The sequence below is a fragment of the Paroedura picta genome, chromosome 15 (assembly GCF_049243985.1).
Source record: "Paroedura picta isolate Pp20150507F chromosome 15, Ppicta_v3.0, whole genome shotgun sequence".
In the NCBI taxonomy this organism is placed as follows: domain Eukaryota; kingdom Metazoa; phylum Chordata; class Lepidosauria; order Squamata; family Gekkonidae; genus Paroedura; species Paroedura picta.
This window is the reverse complement of record NC_135383.1, coordinates 9937867-9960661: the sequence shown is the minus strand read 5'-3', so window position 1 is coordinate 9960661 and position 22795 is coordinate 9937867. Positions and strand designations below refer to the sequence as shown.

The following is a 22795-nucleotide window of genomic DNA, read 5'->3' as shown; positions in this document are numbered from 1 at the left end:
GCTGTGTTCCCAAAAAGACAATTCTATTATGTGGTGGTTACGCCTGAATGGAGTAGAACTGAAGCGACTGGTTACATTCTGGCAGCGGCCTAACAAAAATGCTTACTAATTGCTTGACGTGATCGTTGCGGTGCGGTGTTACAGCTAAACAAACATCGCACAACGTTTCTTAAATATTGAACACTGTTTTGTTCTCCTAGGGAAAGGTTCATCTTCTCTGTTTACTTAGTCTGATAGCTCTTTCCTTTTGTCAAGCTGCCATTAACCAGAATCTGATTCTGCACAGCAGAAAACACACCGGTTGTGTTTGTATTTCAGTATCCGGGGCTTCTGTGTGCCTCAGTCTTTGTGTGCCCAGGAACCTGTGCAGGGTCATATACTCGCTGGTTAAATGTTTGAAAATATAGGAGAAAGCTCCGTACACAACACTTTGTCAACATTCAGAATTTGCGTCTGCTGAGAATGTCAGAATTTAGATTGTTTGCATGAAATAAGATCTTAGGATCACTTAGGATGGTGTAGTGAGATATAGAATGGCATCTTCTGGGGACTGTGTTTATTATTTATCTATTTATGTGATTTATTATTTGTTTTTTTTTATCCCACCAGTTTCCGAAGACTCATGGCGGGTTACACAAAGACAGTATTAAAACCCCATTAAAGTAAATCATAATCCCCGATACCATTAAACCCATAAAAAACCATAAAACCCATAAAACGGCGGCATAATCCCCCAATCCTTCCCCAATTTACAGTCAAGCCACCCCAGGTAAAGGGATCGCAGAGTCTGGCCTCTTCATTCACCATGTCCTAACATGGACCTCACAAAGCAGGACACCTTTTTATTTTAATGGCATTTATGTCCTGCTCCTTAAAGAAACTTGGTTGAAAGCGGTTTTAATCGAAAGAATTTAAAAATGAATCATAGCAAAATCACACAAAATACAAACCCAACAGATTGGAACGAGGAGAAGCTGAAAACCACAGCAGGTCAAAAGAGCAACCAGATTCACACTGGGACCAAAGAGATGCCTTTGCCAGACACCTAAATGCCAGCAATTAAACCTAAAAGGTAAAGGTATCCCCTGTGCAAGCACCGGGTCATGTCTGACCCTTGGGGTGACGCCCTCTAGCGTTTTCATGGCAGACTCAATATGGGGTGGTTTGCCAGTGCCTTCCCCAGTCATTACCGTTTACCCCCCAGCAGCAAGCTGGGGACTCATTTTACCCACCTCAGAAGGATGGAAGGCTGAGTCAACCTTGAGCTGGCTGCTGGGATTGAACTCCCAGCCTCATGGGGAGAGCTTCAGACAGTATGTCTGCTTCCTTACCACTCTGCACCACAAGAGGCTCTTGCAATTAAACCTACAGATGACATTTTGGGACGAGATAGTCTGAAGATGTGATGAAGATATTTGAGAGTTGTAAGCAGCCATGAGTGGCAGCACAGAAAACTAAAACGTAAAATAAAGTTCTGATCCCGGCTTCTACCTCTCCTCACCCACCTCTGTCGATGGGGAAACCCAGAGAAGAGTAACTCACGACAACAAGTCAGGTATGCCTATGTGGGCTCAAGATAGCCTGGGGCTCAGGTAATTTAGCCATGATTAATTGCTGTATTTCCTGGAAAGGAAGATGAGCCTGATTATAAGTTGACCGCTTGGGAGGGGGGAGAGATTATACACAGAGGTTTTTCTTTTATTACAACATGTACCTAGAGCTTGCATGCAAGCCGACACCCTCTTTCTCTGGATGGTAATCCTTTGGGAGGAAAATCACAGTGTTCCTTTTAGGTGAGTGATCAGGGTATTTTAAACAGGAGCAAAGTCTGAGGGGGCCCTTGGCTTTTGTGACACGCTGCAATTAAAATCCAGGTGGCCGTGAATTCCATGTGCTGCCATGCTCACGTACATGCAGCGATCACTTCCTGGCCCAATCCAGCGTCCACTTTGCTGGGCTGTCTTGATGCCAATTCCTTTCGTGAACCAGAGTTTGTTCATGCCGTACAACCCAAGACTGGTTTGCATGCTGGCTCAGCCCTGTGCTGTGGTCAAATCCTCTTGGAGCTTCTTTGTCGTTTGCGGTTTCGCCCGACTCTTTTGAAAAAACAGTCTGCTCCAGCGGAATCTTCTTTTAAATGCGAAATCTTAATGTATTTTTTAAATGTGTGGCGCAATTTGTTGGAAGGACAAAATAAGACTAAAAACTCTTGCCTGGTATACGAAGAAGAAGAGAAGAAAATCCTGAAGGGGGCAGCAAGAAGATAATTAGATAGGCTAGTGAGGACAACGCATCTCTGTCCTGTTAAGTGTCATTCCGTGTCTTGTGTCCAGGTTTCTACTTTTAGGGCAATTTTCCCCTTCTACTCAGAAGTGCCACACTCAATCTTACTCTCTCTCTCTCTCTCATCTAGAGATGTGGTTAAGAGTCTATTTCTGTCGCTCCTCTTTCTTATCAAGTATGTTAGTTCCTTAATAAACCTTTATCTACTCTATAATCAGGTTGTGCATCCTGATGTTCCCATCCGTGGCCTCCAATCAAGGTACTAACCATGGTTGACCCTGACACTCCCAGTCATGGTCTTCCATCCAGGTACTAACCATGGTTGACCTTGACTCTCCCAATCATGGACTTCCATTCAGGTATTTACCATGGTTGACCTTGACTCTTCCAATCATGGACTTCCATCCAGGTACTAACCATGGTTGACCCTGACTCTCCCAATCATGATCTTCCATCCAATTACTAACCATGGTTGACCCTGACTCTCCCAATCACGGACTTCCAACCAGGTATTAACCATGGCTGACCCTGATGCTCACAACTGTGGTCTCCCACCCAGGTACTAACCATGGTTGAACCTGCTTAGCTTCCGAGCTCTGACAAAGCTAGTCAGGATTATTTAGGCTGCTCCTTGGAAGAAGGGCAGGTTAAAAAACATATACAGAACTCTTTGCCTGGGAGAATGTCCGTTCCTTCTTATCTGTGGCACTTTTACAAACTTCCTATTCTACTTGGTTCCCAGAAGGGATGCAGGGCTTTATTTTAGCGGGCTGTGCCTGCTACATTCCTCCCTCCCCCGCATCCTTTTCTCGGTTCCGCACTGCTAATTAACACATTGTGATGTGTTGCTCATTTGGCCTCTGCTGTGGCGTGAGCTGTTTTTGCTGATACAGTTGCGCTTCTACATGACAATCGGGCTGCCATCTGCCAGTGACAAACAAGGAGCATCGACTCTCTCTGCGTGTCCCCGATAAGATGGCAGAGAGGAGAGGGATGCCGATCCCCTTCACGTGTTCTCCCAATTAACTTGGAGCTAACAATTGGCCTCCAGCTGTTTGTTCTTGCCCACAGGTATACAGGCTACGTTTGGCAACAGTTTGAACGAGCTGCGCCAGGTAGCTTGTCCTTCGTGGACCGTAACTACTGGGGCAAAGGGATGTTGGAGGACTGCTCAGCTGCAGTTTTACTTAGAATGGGGTACTGTTGAGTTCGCAGATGAAGAAGAAGAGTTGGTTCTTATATGCCGCTTTTCTCTACCCAAAGGAGTCTCAAAGCAACTTACAATCTCCTTCCCTTTCCTCTCCCCACAACAGACACCCTGTGAGGTGGGTGAGGCTGAGAGAGCCCTGATATTACTGCTTTATCAGTGCTGTGGCGAGCCTACGGTCACCCAGCTGGCTGCAATTAGGGGAGTGGGGAATCAAACCCGGCTCGCTAGATTAGAACTCTGCCCTCCTAACCACTACACCAAGCTGGCTCTCCAGATGCAGTTACCCCTTGAGCTCTCCAATTGACAGCACCACCAAAATGCCACGGCCCTCATTGCTGTGCGTTACTCATGTATTACGTGCAGTTCTCCCTTTCTCCAAAGAGCTCTGAGTGATAGATTAGTCGCCCAACGACCCTGCAAGGTAGGCTTAAACGGTGAGCGAAAAGCGTTGCCCAAGAACTCCCTCCCCCAATCCTTGTTCTCGACTGGGGAGGGAATCTGGGTTTCTAGCTGTAGATAGTATGGTAACAGGAGGAAGAGGGCAGGGGAGAAACAGGAATCGAAAGGAATTCCAGAGTCCCTTTTCTCTTTTTTGCTGACTATTCACACCAGAGAATCTGCGATGCAGCAGTCTTAAACCAGGCAGCAGAATCAAATTACTGCCTCGAAGAATTCATTCTCACCCCTCCCACAGATCCTCCCCTAATACAGCGGTGAGCCTGCCACAATCTCCCCTGCCCTCGGGGACAGAATGGTTCAGAGGCCTGCATGTCCGCCTTATATATTGGTTATGGGCATGGGACTTGGTTTCTTTAAATGAAAGAGGTGCGCGGTTTCGGACTGCAGAGGGGAAAGTGCCGCAGGGCACTCAGAAAGGCTATTGGGATGGTGTAAAAGCCCTGTGCCCTTTCTTCCTGACCCTACGCTGTTCCTTACAGTAGGTGCAAGACAGAGTTGTTTCCTGCCTGCCCGTCAAGCCTTGCACCCATCAGGTCCATAAGTTGTGCAAAATAGGTCACCGTGAATATTGCATGAGGCCTGATAAAGAATTCATGCTGGAATTCAGTAGGGGGCTGATCCACACAGAGCAATTAGTCATTTCCCTAAGTGTCGGGAGGTGGGGGGAAATGGCACAGGGAGGCTAGCACGGATGCCCCAGCAGGGACCGGTCACCAGCCATTGCTTGAAGCCCCCCCTTGCTCTTCGGGCTGAGAAACTGCAGTAGCTTTGGAGACTTTATTTTTGAGCCTGTCTACCGCTGGGGGCATGCTGACCAGCCAGTGCTCTCTGTGCCGCTTGGTGATCTGGAAATGTGTGAGTTTACTGCGGGACACGGAATGTGTCCCTGGAACACATGACTGAACAGTGATGCAAGAGGACGTGGAAGCACAGTGACCCACACCGGCTGTCACAAGTTGGAGGGCAGAGCTGGTAAAAACGGAGAACGAATGTCCGCTCGGGAAGTGGTGAGCTCCACCTCACTGGCAGCCATCAAGCTACTCATGGATGCACTGAGCAGGGTTTTGGACTAGATGGCCTGTCTAGCCCCTTCCAATTCTATGATTCTTTCTCTTCCCTTCTTTTCTTAATGTATGCCTCTGCCTTGGGAAAGGCAAATTTGTAAAGTTTCAACTCAGGCAAGTAGTGGGACACGCAGGTTCAGGAGAATACTCCAGTTTCCTTCTCAGTCCTGGCAGCCCACCTAGCAGGCCTCAAGCATGAGCAAATCTTACTCACTGATTGTGTTGCTGGCTGTGCTGCCTCACTTCCTAAGAAATCCCACTTCGGACACCATTCCAGCTTCCTGTCTTCCGCTGTGGCAGTGCTAGAGACTGTAAGCAGTATAAGCGGGATCGAGAGCGGAGCTGTCAGATGGGGGATTCAGAACTAGTTTAGAGTGCCCCAAGAATCAGGGTTGGCGCGGCTCCATCCCGGCACCTTAGCTGCGTGTTCCATGGGGCAGAGTTAATGGAACAAGCCGCCTTGGCTATCGCCGAGCGAGACAGGATCAAATTATGTTATTATTATTTAATATTAAAGTAACTGAGTCCTGCCTTCGGCTTCTTTGGCAGATGGGCTCTGTCTCGCGTGCGTGCTTGCCAAGGCTGAGAACTGATTAAACATCCCTTTTCTCCCAGCGTAATGCCGAAGCTGGATTGTGTTGCAAGGGCCGGAGAGGGGGAGATTAGCATCTGGCAGATCGAGCGAAGCCTTTTCGGTTTTTTGGAAGGCAGTCAACTTTGACGCTGGTAGCTGAAGCAAGAGTCGTTTCTTCCCAGGCTGTGCCCGGTGTGAGACGGATGTTAAGCAGCAGTGGATCTGATTAGAAGGAGGCCACTGCCCTGTGCTGGGGAGGGGAGCGATGGCATCCGGCTCTGGGCAAGGCAGGCCAGTAAGCGTTGCAGGCACTTGCGGGGGTGGGCCAATCTGCAGGTACGTTTTGTAGTCAGAATCTCATCACGGAAGCAAACTCCGTGCCTGGAACAGCCTGCCGGAACGCATCCTGGACTCCAGGGCTGCCACTCGCCTGCCTTCCTGTTCCGCGTTTGATGAAGGGGGCTTTGGCTTTCGAAATCGTACACCCCAGAATCCTGTGGCTCTCTAAGGTGCCCCTGCCCTTGAATCTAACTCCTCTTAACGAGTATTCCTTACACGCTCGCCTCTCAGTCCTAAATCAATTGCCTCGAAAAGGCTCTTGTTCCCATTTGCCGTGGCTTTAAACGCGCACGTCTTGGGATGCGTCGGAGATAAACAGAATTGTTACGCCGGTCGAAAAGAGCAAGAGTCCAGCAGCGCCTGGAAGACTAACGCAGTTTGTGGCCAGGTAGGAGCTTTTGTGAATCGAGGGCGGTGAGTCATGACTCATGAAAGCTCCTGTCCTGCCACAAATTCTGTCTTTAGGTGCTACTGGGGGCTTGTTCTTTCCTACCACTAAAGACAGAAGAATGGGGTAGTCAAACTGCGGCCCTCCAGATGTCCATGGACTACAATTCCCATGAGCCCCTGCCAGCGAACGCTGGCAGGGGCTCATGGGAATTGTAGTCCATGGACATCTGGAGGGCCGCAGTTTGACTACCCCTGATCTAGATTTACCGTGGCACCTGCTTTGGTGGACTACAACCCACTTCCTTGCTCGGCGGGAGCATATAGCCAGGCGCAATCTCTCCCGCCCTGTCCCTCTCTGTCTAGTCTGTCTCTCTCTTTGTCTAAAAAACATGTAGCAAGATGATCTCTCTCCCCTGCAAAGAGCAGCCTGTAATTGGGTTCTGTTCTCCTCTCCTGTTCACACAGATTGGGTACTTGGAGTTCAGTCACAGCGGAAGGCGTCTCTGCGCTCCTGAATGTCAGTGGGGCTCTGCGGATGACTCATCCTTTGCTGTGATTCTGACTTTGCGTGTGTTCTCCGCTATCACGGTGCGGAGACTACAAATGTTTGTGGAACCTGTTTCTGAACAGGCTGCCTGGAACAATGAATGCTTGGGTGTAGGGTTGTTGTTGTTGTTGTTGTTGTTGTTGTTGTTGTTGTTGTTGTTAGGTGCGAAGTCGTGTCCGACCCATTGCGACCCCACGGACAATGATCCTCCAGGCCTTCCTGTCCTCTACCATTCCCTGGAGTCCATTTAAGTTTGCACCCCCTCCATCCAGCCACCTCATTCTCTGTCGTCCCCTTCTTCTTTTGCCCTCGATCGCTCCAAGCATTAGGCTCTCCTCCAGGGCCTTGTCAGGATGGCCAGAGGTAAAGTCTGCCTTTGCTAAGGGGAGCAGTAGGCATAGGGGGGTCTGGGGGATGAAGACTTGTTGTTCTCTTCTAGAATTGTTGTGACTGTTGGAAACAAAGGCCTGTTACGCACAGGTTTTCCCCACATTTTCACTGTGCATGTCCATTAGTTGTTCTTCATTATTCTGCACTGATTTTCCACCCTTCAGTGCTCAGTTAACTTTCTAGTTACTCCCCCCCCTCCCTGGGCTTTTTGAGTGCTTTGCTGCTGGTTTTTCCCTTGTTTTACTTCCAAACCAAAGGTAATTTGCTTGAATTCCACCCCCCACACCCCCTTTTGCCACCCTTCAAGGGTCACTCTCCTGCCTACAGTGAGGTCATTTCACCCTGAGGCCATTCCACCCAACTCTGTGTCTTCCGCCATCTTTCCCCCTTCATCAGTGTAGAAGCTCCATTTTCGCCTCATTGTTTTACATTTTTAATCTTCTTTTACGAGCAGCATGAGTCTAGTGATATGAGGCTATTGCTAGTCTCAGATCGCTGAATGAAAAAAATTAAAACGGGGATGGGAGTTTAAAAGGAGCTGCACAAGGTTTAGTTCTTTGTTGGTATTGATTTGAAAGGGGAATTGGAGATGAGTTAAACAGCAGCATGCCCAGTGCAAAAAAAAAAAAAGGGATTTCAGTGCTGCGTGCAAAAAAGTTAAAAAAGGGGGGAGGGAATCATCAGCATGGAATGAAATACACATGAGATAGAGACAGACAGACAGACTGGAAAGGGAATATAAAGCTTTCAAAACATTTTCCCCTTTAATGCTTTAGTCAGTGAACTAAGTTGTGGGGGACTATTTTGGCAGCCTCTAACAGCTTAACATTAAAATAATGGTTGAGCCACATGGACTTTTGAAAACCGCCAACCTTAAGAATACCTTGGGCTCAATCCCGTGGGAGGAAAGAGTGCAATCCACACAGCCCAGGTTTTTAAAAACTGCCAAGATCAAGCCGGTGTGCACGATCAAATTAGAGAACCACAAAGAGAAAACCACACACATTTGCAAGGAAGGACAGGAAATCAGCATCGCTATACAGCTGCCCTAGGATGTCAGCAAAAACATCCCCCCCCCATTTTTTTTTATTTAGTGGCACAAGACTAAAAAAGCTCGCCAGGGCTTCTGCCAGAGGACTCCTCCCCCATACAAATTGCAGCCCCGTGGAAAGCTGTGCTGGAGTTGCCACCGACTCTGCATAGGGCTGCGTGTGTTCACACACACAAACGTCGCCAATGATCACAGCTTGCTGTGCCAGTGGGTTCTTCCATGCCTTCTGCACACTCGACACGTTCCCCCGTATTACGAGATTGTGTGACTTTCCCCCATTTTTTCACAGTGGCTGGTAACACAGCAGAGAATCCCCCGTCGCTCGGCAAAATGAAAAACCAGGCTCCGCAGCTGATTTTCATCAGTTTCTTACAAAAAGTCTCATCAGCTTCAACATTGGGTTTCCCCTCTTCGCCCGGGTTCCTTTCTGTTTCCTTTCATCCGACGAACTAACGCCAAAATGCACGTGCAAAACCCAAACCACGAGGATTTAAATAAAAGGTGGTTGCTTGGGTGCATCTAAGCGGCGTTCCACTCTGATTTAGAAAAGCGTGTTTTTTTTTTAAAAACTGCAGCTGCAGAATAAATACGGCAGAGGAATATGTATCGCATCGCCTGTAAGGCGAGAACAGAATCCAAAGTCAAGATGAAAGGTTTACCGCTCTGCAAAGCTGCAATAAGATATGCATGCGTAATGGGCCCGCAGGCGGGAAATGGATGATGCACTGCATATCTGAACAGCCTACAGGAGGGTTTGTGCTAGACTTGGGGTGTGTCCATGGGTGCATGGCTGCGGCTCATCTTCGGTGGGCACCCGGCCAGGGGCTCATTATCATGTAGTGCCAGATGCTGCTCTGGCCGTTCAGTCCAGGAGAGCCAGCATGGTACAGTGGGTTAGAGAGTATCCATGTTGGAGACTTGGGTTCAAATCCCCGGGCTGTCATGGAAGCTGCTGGATGACCCTGGGCCAGTTGCTCTCCCAGGTTAAACTTCTTCGCAAGGCTGTTGTTAGGGAACTTGGAGGAAGGCAGAAAGACGTCAGCTGCTTCGGTGTTCCCGTTGGGGAGAAAAACGGAGTATAAATAAAATGTAAATATAATCCTCCTAGTGCAAGGGGGAGCTAAACTGTGACTCTGCAGATGTCCATGGACTACAATTCCCATGAGCCCCTGCCATTGGCCACATGATCCTCCTAGCGCAGAGGGGGCCAAACTGTGACTCTCCAGGTGTCCACGGACTTCAATTCCCATGAGCCCCTGCTGTTGGCAGTGCCACATGGGAATTGTAGTCCATGGGCCTCTGGAAAGCCACAGTTTGGCCAGGCCTGTCCTAGTGCCTCGCGGAAATCAACCTGATCCTCAGCCTTTGTTATCGTGCCGTCATCCCGCCGGATGCCGCAGCTATTGCTTTTTCCCCCTCTGTGATGATCCACACATTCCTCTTTCCTTCCGTTTCCCCCTTTGCAGGAGGGGGATTCGCTCGGGGCCATGGAGAAGCTTTGCCGGCAGCTGACCTACCACCTGAGCCCTCACTCGCAATGGCGGCGCCAGGGCATCGTGAAAAGGAAGCCCCAGGCCTGGTGAGTGGCACTGCGGCGAAGACAGGACAGGGGGCTGCCCACGTGCTGGGAGACATTTTGGTGGCACAGGGAGGGGGAAAGAAGAGCCAGAACCTGGCGGGGCAGAGGTGCCACATCCGTCAAGGGGAAACCTTATGTCAGGGATCCTCAACCGGTGGTCCTCCAGATGTTCATGGACTACAATTCCCATGAGCCCCTGCCAGCGTTTGCTGGCAGGGCGTCATGGGAATTGTAGTCCACGAACATCTGGAGGACCACCGGTTGAGGATCCCTGCCTTATGTGACGCTTCGGGGTTAAGCCGTCTCAGTATTTAAAATTGTTTAAAAATTTGCCCCAAGCAGTCATTTTTAAAAAAAAATCATACAATATAAAATGTCATTTAAAACCTAGCTTACCTTAAACTCCAGAATGTAACCTGTGCTGGCATTGCCTGTAACACCAGTTTGGTGCAGTGGTTAAGAGTGCGGACTTCTAATCTGGTGAGCCGGGTTTGATTCCCCGCTCCTCCTTCACAGGCAGTCAACTGGGTGACCTTGGGCTTGCCACAGCACTGATAAAGCTGTTCTGACCAAGCAGTAACATCAGGGCTCTCTCAGCCTCACCTGCCTCACAGGGTGTCTGTTGTGGGGACAGGAAAGGGAAGGTGACTGTAAGCCACTTTGAGACTCCTTCGGGTAGAGAAAAGCGGCATAGAAGAACCAACTCTTCTTCTGAAACCCCAGTCCAGGACTGGGGAGGGCATGGTGCAGATTTGCCGATTAATCAGCTGGCTGATGCACATTTGGGTGGGAAGGTCATCTAGAGATCAAATGTTTTCACTGGGCCCCAATTGTATGCCAGCGGAGCTACAGTGAGAATGCAACGCAATGAAGCTACAGTAGAAACGAAGCAGTGAAGAATTTGTTTTTTAAATGTTTGGCTTTTAAAGATGTTTTTCATTGTGGACATGTGCGGTAAGCTCTCCCGAGCCTGCTTGCAGGGAGGGGTCACCTATAAATTAAAGTCCAATATCACTATCATTGTTATTTTATAAATGGAAGAAATTTCTCCTGCTATAAGGAGGGTAGTTTAAAAGCAGTCTGGTTTGAAGTGTGGGAGGGGAGAGGTGCAAGGAGACATGCACTTTACCACGGTGTAAATGAACTGTTTGTGTTGTGATCGCCTACGGAGGCGGTACGTGACGTGTTGTTTGTTGAAAAGGTCCGGATGGAAAACAGATGAGTAATTCCCACTTAGCGGAGCTTTCGGATCAGAGAAGGAAGCCCGAGGGATTTGGGTCCGTGGGATGCTGTTGCTGATCTGTTCCCAAAACAAAAGTTGTGCTCACGCTGTTTTATCAGGATCAATTAAAAAACATCCCAAACGGTATGCCGAACTGTTGGGGCTCAGCATGAGAAATCAGAAATGAATGCGTGGGTTTCATTTTTCGGAAACCGGAGGCTGTGATTTTGGTGAATGGGTATTTCGGTCCACCTAGAGATGTGTCCACCGAGCTTTTGCAGTTTAGATGCTGCCGTAATCCTGTAAACCAGGGGTAGCCAACCTGTGGTCCTCCAGATGTTCACAGACTACAATTCCCATGAGCCCCTGCCAGCGTTTGCTGGCAGGGGCTCATGGGAATTGTAGTCCATGCACATCTGGATGACCACAGGTTGACTACCCTGTAAACAGTCTGTCAAAAAAAACCCTTCTCAGCCAGTTGGAAACATGCAGAACCAAGACGAAACCTCAGAGGCGGCAAGCTTCGTAACGTAACAAACTGGTGTTGTAAGCTGGAAAAATACAGACAGCAACCGGGGTGAGTTCCAAAGTTCCATTCTCTGTGGATCGATACAGCTACTTGGTCCCTTTTGTCTGTTTTTGAGAAATACCGAATTTAGCTAAAGAGAAAGACGATTCAGTAGAAGATTGGTTTTCAAGTGGGACTTGGCTTATAGGGATGGCTTACCTTCCACCTTGCCTTGAAATTCCAATGGGATTGCCAGGTAGACCCTTTCTAGGGGAAGTTGACAGAAGTTTTATATGACCACATGCCTGTCCGCCACTTCCGGCAGATCAGCTTGTGTTTTCCACCTTCTCTGTGCGAGGGTCAGAGCTTCTGTGCTGTCATTTTTATGGAAATCGTCACTGACGGTCTACGTCAGGGGTAGTGAAACTGCGGCCCTCCAGATGTCCATGGACTACAATTCCCAGGAGCCCCTGCCAGCGTTCGCTGGCAGGGGCTCATGGGAATTGTAGTCCATGGACATCTGGAGGGCCGCAGTTTGACTACCCCTGGTCTACGTTCTTGGCAGATGCCTTGCAGCCAGCTGTAAATTCTAACTGCCCTTCAAGCATTGCACCCCCACCCCCATTTTGAACTGGAAAATGAGATGGCCATTGAGGCACAGCCCAAATAAACAGATGTGTCAAGCCTCTTGCCGCCCTTTTGTCTCTGGCGAAAATATTTTCCGCTAATTTAATAAATGACAAAGGCGTGCGGCAGAGCTTCGGCCATCTTTGAACCGGCAAAGCTGGGGGAGCGTGGAAGGTCAGGGGTATTTTTTTTGCGAGCTAAAGAAGGAAACGGCCACCGCTTGTCACCCTATTAGCATGTAATGATAGTTCCTCGGATGTGTCAGCAAGAAGTCTTTTCAGAACAGAGGAGATGCAAGGAACCCTTGGAAGCATAAATTAAAAGGTTTAGCTGCGCGCTGTCCTGTTTTTAATTACCAGTCCTGTTTTTAATTAGCAGCTTCTTCTGTGTGTGTTTCCTGAATCCTAACAAGCTTTATTCAATTATTTCCTTTCAAAGATGTAGTTCGTAGCTATAGGCCTTGAGGGCTTTTTCTGGACTCGGACGCAGTCCAAAAACAAGGGCACCTATTAGCAGTCCTGGCAATTTGTAGATGCGGGATGCGATTCCTTCTAAATCAGGGGTGTCGGTGAGAAACACATAGAGTGCTGGATAAGGACCAGAGAGACCTGGGTTCAAATCCCCACTTATCTGTGAAGCTCACTTTGGAGACTTTGGGTAGCTGTGTTCATCAAAGGCTTAACGGAATGTCCCCAGGTTACATCCCCCAAATCTCCAGGGATCTCCCCGCCTGGAGCTGGCAACTCCAGATCCTCTGCAAAGGCAAGTCCCATGCTGGAAGTCAATTTCTAGAAGAGTTAGAATCATAGAATCATAGTTGGCTTTTATACCCTGCTTTTTCTCTACCCAAAGCAGTCTCAAAGCAGCTTGCAATCACTTTCCTTTCCTCTCCCCACAGCAGGCACCCTGGGAGGTAGGTGGGGCTGAGAGAGCCCTGACAGAACTGTTCTATGAGAACAGCTCTAAAAGGACTGCGGCTAGCTCAAGGTCACCCAGCTTGGGTGCGTGTGGAGGAGCGGGAATCAAACCCGGCTCTCTAGATTAGAGGCCGCTGCTTTTAAACGCTATACCCAACTGGATCTTGTGGGATTAGGGCTACAGCATGAAACAATTCTCCCATATTGTGCCATCTTCCTGATATGAAATGGCCCCAATGAGGGTTTTTCTTTTTTTACTCCATTATGAAGACTTGCCCATGCTGATAGATGCACATAGGTTTCCCCAACTGAGCCAGTGGTGGCTATCTGGGTCTTTCGGGTTGGAAAATGCCGCAGGAGAGAAAGTGTCCCCTCTTAATCAGGATTTGGACCTGTGTGCACCTGGGAGTTGAGTTCTCAGCCCAAAACACGGCAGGTATATCTGATTAGCCAGCGGTCGTAGGGGCAGACCAGTATAGAGCACTAGGGTGATGTTCTAAGCTGTGACCAAATCCTACCTCACAGGGTCGCTGTGAAATCACAGATGCTGCCCCAAGCTCCTTGGAGGAATTTAAAAAGTAAAAGACAGGGACAGAGGATACGTCAGAAAGTTGCAGCTCTTAAAAATGGTGGCCGTCCTGGAATCCCAGCTTTCTATCTCCGGATTTTACGGAACTGGGGCACCTTCCCTTTGAGGAGAAACAAAATGGTTGGGAGACGTCTTAATTTAGAAACGCACTGACCAGGGCATGGTAGAGGTTTAAAAACTACCCCTGACGTGGAAAGAGAAGTTTTCCTCTCATTGCTGGAATACTAAAAATTGGAGGCAGCCAATGAAACCGGGTAGCAGTGGGACGGACTGTGTATAGCCGAGATAGCAGACTTGTTGTGAGGGGGTAAACGGCAAAAGATTCATTGTTGCCTGCACTCCGTCTCGTATTTTCACAGCTTGGTTTGGATACTCTTACGCCTCCAAAATCCATGAATAGGCAAAATGGCGCAATTTCATATGCCAAGTTATGAATAATGTATGTCACGTCCTTCAATAAATAAAAATAGCTTTAGGTTTCATCGGAAGGTAGAAAAGTCTCGATGCTTCGTTTCTGAGAAAGAAAAACACCCGGGTTTTTCCCGTGGCGACAGAATTTCCCCTTGCATCCCTCTGGTTTCCCCACCGCTAACTGGCTTATGAACAAGAGTCCAGTTGGACCTTTAACAAAATTTGTGGCGGGGGATGAGCTTTTGTGAGTCCCTGCCCAGTTTTTCAGATATTTGAAGATATCTGTCAGGTATCTGAAGAAGAGAGCAGGGACTCACGGAAGCTCCTCCCCTGCCACAAATGTTGTTAGTCTTTGTTAGTCTTTTCGACTGCTACGGACTATCACAGCTCCCCACCTTGATCTAACTGACGTGGAATTGATTGCCACAAGAAGTCATGATAGCCACTGGCTTAGATGTTTTCAAAAGGGAACTGCGATAGGTCCGTCAATAAGCCTATGGATGAATTAGCTCAGATGATAGCATTGAGCTTCCCACAGAGGCAGTATATCTGAACTGTACGAGATGCAAAGCCCACCGTTGGAGGCTTATTGACCTGTTGGTGGGTTTTTTCGAGTCTCCCGTGAGGTGGTGGCCCTGATCCAGTGAGCTGTTTTCATGTTCTTCAGCAGTCCTTTGTCTATTTGCTGCCAGTGGAAGTTGGTTCTTGTTTTTCATTAAGCATAAGCAAAATACCGAAAATTAGTGATTTTTTTCAGCCCTCTATGGGGCTGCAAGAGCCTCTTGTGGCGCAGAGTGGTAAGGCAGCCGTCTGAAAGCTTTGCCCATGAGGCTGGGAGTTCAATCCCAGCAGCCGGCTCAAGGTCGACTCAGCCTTCCATCCTTCCGAGGTCGGTAAAATGAGTACCCAGCTTGCTGGGGGGTAAACGGTAATGACTGGGGAAGGCACTGGCAAACCACCCCGTATTGAGTCTGCCATGAAAACGCTAGAGGGCGTCACCCCAAGGGTCAGACATGACTCGGTGCTTGCACAGGGGATACCTTTACCTTTACCTTTTATGGGGCTGCAGTTTCAAATCCTTTTGGGCTGGGTTCTCCACGGTTGGCTTCTCCTCCGTCACTCAGGAAAAAAAGCCCCACAATTTCAACACGGATGAAGGCTCAAGGGGGTTACAGTGGATGAGCTACAGGGTTGTGAGTGTCCTGCATAGGGTTATCCCCTAGGGGGTTGGACTAGATGACCCAGGAGGTCCCTTCCAACTTTATTATTCTATGATGATAAAATGGGGGTGATTGCCGAAGGAGCTGCGCCCTGCAAATGCTGCAGGGCTTCCCTTGGTTCACTGAGGCATCTCGTCAAGGATTTAAGACTTAACAGACATGCATTAGGAATGATTAGCAAATAATTTCCTCATTCTGACTATGGAATGAGAGCAATCTTATTTTTCTCCCCCACCCCCTGAGAGCGCAGCGATGTGGCCGTTGCTCCCAGAGAAGCGCCAAAGAAATCCATTTGTTTCCGCAATGAGCAAACATAATCGGCTGTTCTTTCCTTTGCCTCGGTAGCTGTGAGATTTTTTTCCCATGAGAGGGAAGGATGGCACGGCCCTCTCCTTAAGAGCTGGCAAGAGGCTTCTCAGGACTACAGGATTCTCACAGCTGGTCACCTTTCCTGCAGCTACCTTTGCAGGTGGATCTTGTACCCGGGTGGCAATCTTGTCCCCAAGAGCCAGCTTGGTGTAGTGGTTAGGAGTGCGGACTTCTAATCTGGCGAGCTGGGTTCAATTCTGCACTCCCCATTTACAACCAGCTGGGTGACCTTGGACTTGCCACAGCACTGATAAAGCTGTTCTGATCCGCAGGGGAGTGGCGGGCTATAAATGTAGTAATAATAATAATAATAATCTAGCAGTAATCTCAGGGCTCTCTCAGCCCCACCTACCTCACAGGGTGTCTGGTGTGGGGAAGAGGAAACGGAAGGAGATTGTAAGCTGCTTTGAGCCTCCTTCGGGTAGAGAAAACCGGCATATAAGAACCAAGTCTTCTTTTTCCAACTCTTCAATGCCTGTCTCTTGTCTGGTGTGGCCCTAGCACACCAGTGACTCTGGAACTGCATATGGCATCTCCTCTTGCGTCAGTGTGGTGTCATGGTTAAGAGCGGCAGCTTCTAATCTGGTGGGCCAGGTTTGATTCCCCACTCCTCCTCCCCATGCAACTGAGTGGGTGACCCTGGGCCAGTCACCGATCTCTTAGAGCTGCTCCCGCAGTACAGTTCCGTCAGAGCCCTCTCAGCCCCACCTACCTCACAGGGTGTTTGTTGCGGAGAAAGGAAGGGAAGGCAAATGTTGAGACTCCGTTAGGTAGAAAAAAGAGGGATTTGAAAGCCAATTTTTCTTCTTCTTGTCACTGGAGAACTTTCTCTGGGCTGCAGGACATGTAGATAAATCAATGCGTGTGTGTGAATGGAGAAAAATGGAGCAAGTTAGCTTTGGGGGTGCATACAATTAGAGGTGCCCTATTGGTGATGGATCTCTTTCAGTTTGGACAACACTGTTATGCCCATCTTTCCCCCCCTGCTGAGCAGATTTAAGGCCTCGCTGCCAGCCTCCGAGGGTCCAAATGGCCGGGTTTTGCAGCCAATGTGTTTTCCTAAATGCCTCGTTCCCCACCTCCTCCCTACTCTGCCTTAATGTGTGCCTGCTACTTTAATCTGCCTTCAGATGTCACCGGCTCTCCATCCTTCACCGAGCCGAAGCTTCCTTCTGACAGCTCCGGCTGCACGGGGAAGGGAAGATTAAAAAGCAAGAAATGCAGTGCGCATCGCCCGGGTGTGTGGGAGCTGCGGAAAGCAAGCTCTCCGGGTGGGGGTGAGAGCGTCTCCCCTCTGCCACTTTCGGGAGACGGCGTTGAGGGCTGCCGTCTGTGCCTCCCGAGACAAGAACCAACAACATCTCCCCCTTCCCTCCCTCTGCCCTGAGTCGAGCGTTAGCCTTTCTTGTCCCCATCCAGATTAATCCAAGACTGCTTTCCGCACGGACTGCAGTCGTTGGAGGAACGGAGAGCGTTTTGACGCTTCCCTTCGGGGGGGAGAATCTGGCCAGTCTTACAGACGGGGCTCTGCCTGCCTTGGCATTTGGGGTTCCAGCTTGGCATTTGGGGTTCCAGCTAGGCATTGTTTCCCCTTTTGTTTAAATCAAGGCTTCCATCTCGCCTGCCTGCACCCTCCTTCCCCTCTCTCTTCCAGAGTCTCCTGGAGGCCCCCCTGGAGATCTTTCCGGAGTGCTTAATGACCAGTAGTCGTTACTCAGTGACGGCACATGGAACGAAAGGGGCCACACAAATCCTCCACGTAGTTCTCTCCAAGGTCCTCCTCTCCCAGCCAAACATCTTCCTACCCAGCGTCTGGGCATGTGGGTACCGTGTCGCGGGTATTTGCTAGCAGTGGCATTTCCTCTGGATCTAAGAACTTGGGGGAGTGGGGGAAACCGGAGAGGAAAACCTGCTCTTATTCTCCTTTAGGCGCATTCTAATCTCTCCCTCTGTCAGTCCTCGGATTTAAAATGCCAAGAGAGGGAAATGTCTGAGAGTCTGGCTGCCCGATCGTATTTATTTAAGATGCTTATGCCCTGCGCTTAACGTCGCTCTGGAGGCAGAGCCTCCTTGAGAATCTTTCTCGGTGTGCGTGCAAGGTTTCGATAAGGAAGTTGGGAATATCGGGCAGCTCTTTCCAACTGGCGTAGCCCAGCGGGAGACGACGCCTCAGAGCTTTCAAGCCAGTTGGCTGGCTTGAACACGGCTTGGAAGGCACAAGGCTGGGGAAATGCTATATTTTTGGGGCGGGAAGGAGCAACAGGAATTGCTCCCTGCCCTTCTCCAAGTGACAACCTTTCAGAGACTTAAAGACAGCAATCATGTCCCCTCTCAATCTCCTTTTCTCCAGGCTGAACATTCCCAGGGTCTTCAGCCTTTCCTCCTTAGTCCCCAGGCCCCGGATCATCCTCGTCGCTCTCCTCTGCCCCCTCTCCATTTTGTCCACCTCCTTTTTGAATTGAGGGCTCCAGAACTGCACACAGAACTCCCGGTGGGGTCTGGCCACTGCAGCATACAGCCGGACTATGACATTTTATGATTTAAATACGATGCCCATCTTCAGAGCGCTCCGCCTTAGTAGGGCCATGGCTCAGAAGCAGAGAATCTGCTCAGCATGCAGAAGATGCCCGGTTCAATCCCCAGCACCTCCAGGTAAAAGAATCAGGGAGCAGGTGATAAAGACCTCGTCCTGAGACCTTGGAGAGCGGCTGGCAGCCTGAGCAGACGATGGATGGGCCAGTGAGTCAGCGCAAGATAGTTCATGCGTGCACATGCGTTAGTGCTAGGTTGTTTTTCTTGCTGCCGCGCGGGCTGGCTCTGTCAACCAAAGAAAGCAAAGATGTATTACGCTGGAGGGTCATTTCTGGATAGCCCTCCTGGCAGATCTGTGGCTGAAGGGCGTGACTCACACGGCTGGCGCAAGCATTGCATTCTGCTGGCCTGATGCTCTCCCTGGCTGTTGTCTGCAAATAAGTCAGCGAGGAGTGATAAATGGAGGGAGGTGAGATCTGATTTGTTGTTTGTCTCTAGCAGCACGGATTACTGAAGAGCCAGGGCTCTTAAAAAAAAAATGCATCCCTTCCCCCTTGCTGTTGACTTCGGGTTTTGCATCCTCAAACTGCAGGTTGGGTGAATTACCCCACATTTCTTAGTTAGCCCAAGGGGGCTGAGGCATAAGGTCACAGTCCCCGCCCAGCAGTGCTTTAAGGTTTTGTGGGGCCTGTAGCACCAGAGCCAGTTTAAGGATTTGAAGTAGAAGAAGCTGTAAAGAATGGGCGGTATAAAAATCCAAATAAATAAATAAATAATAAGTTGGTTCTTATATGCCGCTTTACTCTACTCGAAGGAGGCTCAAAGCGGCTTACAGTCTATTCCCCTTTCCTCTCCCCACAACAGACACCCTGTGAGGTGGGTGAGGCTGAGAGAGCCCTGATATTTCTGAAGAAGAAGAAGAGTTGGTTCTTCTATGCCACTTTTCTCACCCCGAAGGAGTCTCAAAAGCGGCTTACAGTCTCTTCCCCTTTCCTCTCCCCACAAGAGACACCCTGTGAGGTGGGTGAGGCTGAGAGAGCCCTGATATCACTGCTCAGTCAGAACAGTTTTCTCAGTGCCATGGGGAGCCCAAGGTCATTCTCAGTGCCATGGGGAGCTGCATGTGGGGGAGCGGGGAATTGAACCCGGCATGCCAGATTAGAAGTCCGCACTCCTACCCACTACACCAAACTGGCTCTAGCAAAGTACGATTACAGTGGAAACATTCAGATTGGGAGCAGAGGGGCCCCCCACAGTGAAAAGGGCTGTCACTCCCAGGGTCCCTAAAGAGGGGAAAGGACGGAGGTGGGAGACTATGGCCCTGATCCATGGGGAGAAGCACGGGACCCATAGCACGTGCTACATGGATAAACCGGCCCTGAGTCCGCCACACCTGAAAGCCACCCCAGCTAAAATATCGAACCATCAAACCAAACCCAACAGCTTCAAATGGACCAAGATCCGGCTGACCAAGGTTCAAATCCCCGCTTTTCTGGGTGACCGTGGGCCAGTCACAGACTCTCGGCCTAATCTCCCTCACAGGGTTGTTGTGAGGATAAAACAGAGGAGCGGAGAGCGTGAGAAGCTGCTGAGTAGAGCATAAACAGGCTTACAGTTCACTGCACAGGCTATGACATGTTTCTGCTGCAGGAGAGCACCCTGGAAAGGGGCTGTTTCATACACCGGGCAGAAGGCTGGCAGCTTCAGGGCTGCCTCTGGGAGCAAAAAGGACTGGAGTGAGCAGGGCGCTTGGGAGCAGGAAGCAGGAAGCAGTACGATATGCACAGATGGTGCCTGGGTTCATGTAACCCCCACGAATGAGTAGGGATGTCTCTCCCATCAATGGGCAATTTAAAAAAAAATCTTGAGCAGCAAGGAGCGTCACAGAGCTTAACCATGGCCAGAAATATCAGGCAGGATTGGTGGGGGAGGGATATTAAAAGCCTCCTCTCCCTGCATGCTAGTGTGCATGGTTAGATTTTCTGCCCAGGACTGGGGAGACCTCTATAGACATCTCCACTTGGCTGCAACTTTCTCTATGTGCTCAGGGGCCAGGCGTTTATTTATTTTATTTATTTGTTATATTTATATACCGCCCTCCCCGGGGGCTCAGGGCAGTTTACATAAGAACAAACAACAATACATAAAACAATCTTTCTCTCGACGGAACCCTGCCTTGCAGGGCTGTTGTGAAGATAGCCAGGGAGAACTGTGTGAACCTCTTGAGGGGAAGGAGCAGGATACAAATCTGACACAAGGAAAGACTGTGGGGTAATCCTGTGCAGTTTCGTTATTTAATTTTCTTGTTGGCATTTTCTTTCCCGGGCTGTAGTTGAAGCCAGCTGCTCTGGCCTAATATTTGAATCTCAAACCAGATCTTGTACCAACGTCGGAGAGCTCTCTCTGCCCCCTATGGTCAGACAAGGAGAGCTTATGGCATCCACAAAGCCGTTGGGGAAATTGCAGATATTTCACTTAGGTCTTCCTTCCCCCTCCCTTCTCTCTCTCGTTCTCTTGCAGTCTGAAAGCGATCCTGGTGGGGAATCCGCGGGACAACACTGTGGACCTGTCCGGCATCCCTCTGACGATGAAGGAGCTGGACCGGATCATCTCCTACTTGCAGAGCAGCGCGGAGCACGTCGAAAACGTGGAGCTCTGCTTCACCGAGCTGACGGACGAGATGTTCCTGCAGCTCTTGCCGGTGCTCGGCGCCCTGCCGCACCTCATGACTCTTTCCGTCAACGGCAACCGGCTCACCAAGGCCATCCTCCGGGACCTGACGGAAGCCCTGAAAGACACCAAGAACTTCCCCAGCATGACTTGGATTGACCTGGGAAATAACGTGGACATCTTCTCCCTGCCGCAGCCCTTCCTGGTCAGCCTTAAGAAACGGTGCCCCAAGCAAGGCAACCTGCCGACGATCCTCGAGTTCGGCGAGGGCCAGGTGAGCGACCTGGAAAGCCAGGAGACCCCCGTGGAGAGCCAAGAGTACCCGTGCTCAGAGGACGAGGACAGAACCGATCGCCTGGATGACGCACGGCCCAGGCCGGTACGGACATGTGAGGTGATCGAGGTTCGGCTGGTGCCGAGCGAAGCCCCCGCTCCGGAGGTGGCCGTTCCCGTAACGGTTCAGACATGAAGCGCGCCCGTCGCCTCTTGTCGGAACGAGACGCCCCAAATAGATACCTCAACAGCGAAAAGTTCTTAGTCAGACTCGTCCTGTGCTCGGGAGGCGACGGTGGTCACAAGACACGCCAACCCCAGTTTTGTTTTCGAGGACCAAAAGATAGGGACCAAATTGCGGGCCGGATCCTGCCCGCGCTCTTCGAATTCCAAGGAGAGTAGGCCGTGGTTTTGATTGGTTGAGGCAAACGCCATCAGTGTCTAGAGGACCGTGGCCTTTCCGGTCGTAAAAAACACGAGACTACCCCCAACTCCCGAAGAGACGCTTTTGAAGACCACTGTGGTTTCACCTGGAGAGGGAATCCGTGCGATTTTAAAAGGTTAACCTTTGGCCAGGAGAGCACCTCTTCTGTTCAAAGGCTAGTTTTTGCACGATCCCTCTGTCGGGCTCTGTGGGAAGGCGGACAACCCGACAGCTTGTGGGTGGCAGGGCCAGATGCCCGCTGCGGTCCTTCTCCGTGCGACGGCGGGCGGTTCTTTCGTGCCGTCTTGCGATCAACCCTGTCTAGCTGCTGCTTTCCGTTCCTCGGGTCTCCCGCCACTGTGACAAGAGAGGAGAGGCTGCGGAGAGGAGCGTCTGTCCCAAACTCAGCTCTGGGGTCTCGATTCTCGCTCGCCTTAGAGGTACCTCCTTTCTTCCGAGTGAGGAAGGGAACTGCCGCCTTCCCAGGCCTTGTGGTTATTTCGATCCCCTGTGGAATTAAGCATTGGATTCTTTTGGAGGTCATCTGCCTGTCCCGGTTCTCCGTGTGCGTTCAGTGTTGTCGTCTTTGTAACCAGAAGTGCTTTCCTTCTCGCCCTCCCCTCCTGGATCTTTGAAAAGAGCTGCTTTTTCTAAAGGATGCAAGACCACTGGGTTCCCCCCCCCCCCAAAAAATAGGGACAGGCCTCTGTCCCGCCCAAGTGCCAGATGTAAATGGGAGCCTAATGGCCAGATTGTTCTTTCCATAGCAAAAGGACCAAAGAGGTCTCGTGGGCTCCCTCCGTTTCCAAAACCGACATCCATTTGCAACGTGCTGGAGTGCTTGCTGCCTTGTACGAGCCCCCCCCCCCTGCCGCCCCCCCCCATCCCAAGGCACAAACGCAACCCACGTCTTCGATCTTCTGGTGTTGCCATCTGCAGCGTCTGCGCGTCCTTTCCAAGGGCCCCTTCCTGCTTGGGTAGGAATCGGCCGCTCCAAATTCTGTCTTGATTTGCATGTAGCTGAAACTGGTTTTTTTGGGGTTTTTTTTAAAGTTAAGCTTTATCGAACAGGTATAACAATAAAACCTCGTATATTTGAAATAAAAACAAATGACTTCTCTGCAATCCATTTTGAAGGAGGAGGAGG

General features: G+C 50.1%; 1 protein-coding gene across 1 annotated transcript in view; it reads left to right on the top strand.

Moving 5' to 3' along the window:
- The window catches only part of LRRC75A (leucine rich repeat containing 75A), a 58858-nt gene extending 37005 nt beyond the window's left edge, over positions 1-21853 (top strand). Inside the window, exons 3-4 of the mRNA XM_077311243.1 lie at positions 9774-9886; positions 20802-21853. Coding sequence (XP_077167358.1) covers positions 9774-9886; positions 20802-21420 — 732 coding nt within the window. The 3' untranslated portion in view covers positions 21421-21853. The remainder of the gene's footprint in view (positions 1-9773; positions 9887-20801) is intronic.
- Positions 21854-22795: the final 942 nt, after the last annotated feature.